The following is a 2,500-nucleotide window of genomic DNA, read 5'->3' as shown; positions in this document are numbered from 1 at the left end:
AGTAGTAGTAGTAGTAGTAGTAGTAGTAGTAGTAGTAGTAGTAATAGTAGTGGTCATAGTAGTAAAAGTAGCAGTAGTAGTATTAGTAGTAGTACTAGTAGCAGTAGTAGTAGTAATATTACTAGCAGTAGTAGTAGTAGTAGTGGTAGTATTTGTAGTAGTAGTGGTAATAGCAGCAGTAGTAGTAGTAGTAGTAGTAGTAGTAGTAGTAGTAGTAGTAGTAGTAGTAGTAGTAGTAGTAGTAGTAGTAGTAGTAGAAGTAGTAGTAGTAGTTGTTGTTGTAGTAGTAGAAGTAACAAACATAGAGAGACAACCACTCCATCATTACATATGTAATCTTTCTCTCTCTTTTTCCCTTTATCTATAACAATCATTCACTAAATATACATTCATAAAGCCTTATTCAAATGTGATACAATTTTTAGATGCTGACTGCAGACCATTAAACTCGATATTTCTATGATCACATTCTATCATTTCTATATACCATATTCGTTTTGTAACTTGAAGGAAAATTACAGAAATATAAGTAAAGGTGTAAAAGATTTGAATATCATTGACTTCTATTTTTCTGGATCATTCATCCACTGTGACCGCGCCTACTTCAATATCTTTAAAAAAGAAGTGAAAACGTGTGCATGAAACAGTGCCGGACAAGAAAAAAAAAGTATTCCAAAAAAACAGCCTACCTCGAGGCAATCTCTGTCTGGGATATTATTTTTTCTTGTAGTTTATTAACTCCTTAGTCTGGCACTGTTTCATCCATACCTTGTCAGATCTTTATCTTATTGTCAGTGTCTGTTCCCAACTTTGTCACTTACAAAAAAATTGAGTTTCACGTCTTACGATCTATCAATTTTTATATTTCAACTCATCAAAAACTCCAAACCATTTTGTGGGATTCTCTTAGAATCTTGTTGACCTTTTTCATTTGAACTACTATGATGAGTTGACTTGCATAAACCCCCCCCCCCTCCCCCTCCCCCCCCAAAAAAGCAAACAAAAAAAAACCCCCAGAAAAAACCCGAAACACCTGTCTACATACAATTAAATTTCTCCCTCTCAAGTAAAGATGCTTGAGGAGAATTTGAAGACGACCTCATTCCAGAGAGACAAAATAGGCTTATATGTAAGAATTACAAGATATAAGGAAGATGAAAAAAAACCCAAACCCAGCAAGTGACATCCCTGACAAAGTTAGTTAAGCATCCCTAACCAGCAGGCACAATTCTAAGCTAAATTTTTTACATTGAAGATCAGAGCGACTGCATTCTCGAAATCATACTACTGCATAAGGTTTTCAAAGTCATGTTTATCCAATAATTTACTAACAAACTTTATTCCATTGAACTAAAGCGTGACTGCGTTAAATATCAAATTCAGTCTCTTGATTGCTGACCAAATAATAATTATAAAGATCTGCATACACTTAAAAGTGACTGGTGTCTCAGCATTGTAGCTTATCGTATTTGAGTTATGCATTTGTGAGTTTTTTTTTCACTCGCAGAAATTAAAAAAAAATATGCCCATGAATGTTGTCCTCATAATAAAATTCACTGTGATGGACACAACTAAGGGACAGAATCAGTGACAATCGCATTTCCCTAATACACTGTCTTATCATCATCTCTTATTTGTTTCCTCTCCATGAATGCCAGCATTATCAATGTACACAGATATTTCATTGGGAGGTATATGAGGAGAAAATGAGACTTTGAGGCTTCTCCGGGTGCGTCTATCATTTATTTCCATGGTTTCATTCGATGACCACAAGGGAGTTTTAGACATTGTTATTCTACAGTGAATCTGATTGGCCCAGGCCACACCCAGGGAAGGAATTAGATTACAAGATGTCGCCAATACTGCAGAAGTCTGAGTATTTGCCGTCACCTGGGAAGCAATGAAAATTGGATATAAATTCTATAAAATACCATATGATCACTCGTCACAAAACAAACAAGGAAAAAATCTATAAGAAAAAGAAAAAAATGAGCAATACTTTAACAATCATTTTTATCTCTATGAAATAGAACCATTTCCTTTGTCTAACATTTAAAAGCAGTGCAGTGACATAAGTGAGAGAAATTGCACATCATGGTTTAAGTATATTATGCATTTGTTTCTTGCACAATTTTTTAGCAAAATATAACTGTCATTATTTAGATTTTTAAAAAGTGATGAAAACTAGATCATTTCTTTAGTTTTTCAAAGTTTTTTACATAATGTCAATATTTTTATCTACTTGAGTCAACTCGAGTATTAAAAAAAGTTATAAGAAGGCTTCTTGATATTAATACTATCAAAAGTCTTGTTGTCTCTATGATTTTTAGCTACCTAGATTATTGCAATAGCTTTCTCTATGGTTGTGATAATAACGTCATTAATCAACTCTAAAAGATATAGAACAAAGCAACTTGATTGGTAATGATATCTAACCAGCGCAAGAATATTACACTCATTTTGGAGGACCTACACTGGCTACCTGTAAAGTTTAGAATTG

General features: G+C 33.6%; 1 protein-coding gene across 1 annotated transcript in view; it reads right to left on the bottom strand.

The window, feature by feature from the left end:
• Nucleotides 1–1,282: 1,282 nt before the first annotated feature.
• Nucleotides 1,283–2,500, bottom strand: part of LOC144962564 (DNA repair protein XRCC3-like) — an 11,740-nt gene continuing 10,522 nt past the window's right edge. Inside the window, exon 7 of the mRNA XM_078895607.1 lies at nt 1,283–1,890. Within this exon, the coding sequence (XP_078751733.1) occupies nt 1,624–1,890 (267 nt within the window). The 3' untranslated portion in view covers nt 1,283–1,623. The remainder of the gene's footprint in view (nt 1,891–2,500) is intronic.

Source organism: Berghia stephanieae, chromosome 1, assembly GCF_034508935.2.
Source record: "Berghia stephanieae isolate SIO BIC M18660-M18661 chromosome 1, UCSD_Bste_1.3, whole genome shotgun sequence".
NCBI lineage: Eukaryota > Metazoa > Mollusca > Gastropoda > Nudibranchia > Aeolidiidae > Berghia > Berghia stephanieae.
This window is presented reverse-complemented; position numbering and strand designations above follow the sequence as displayed.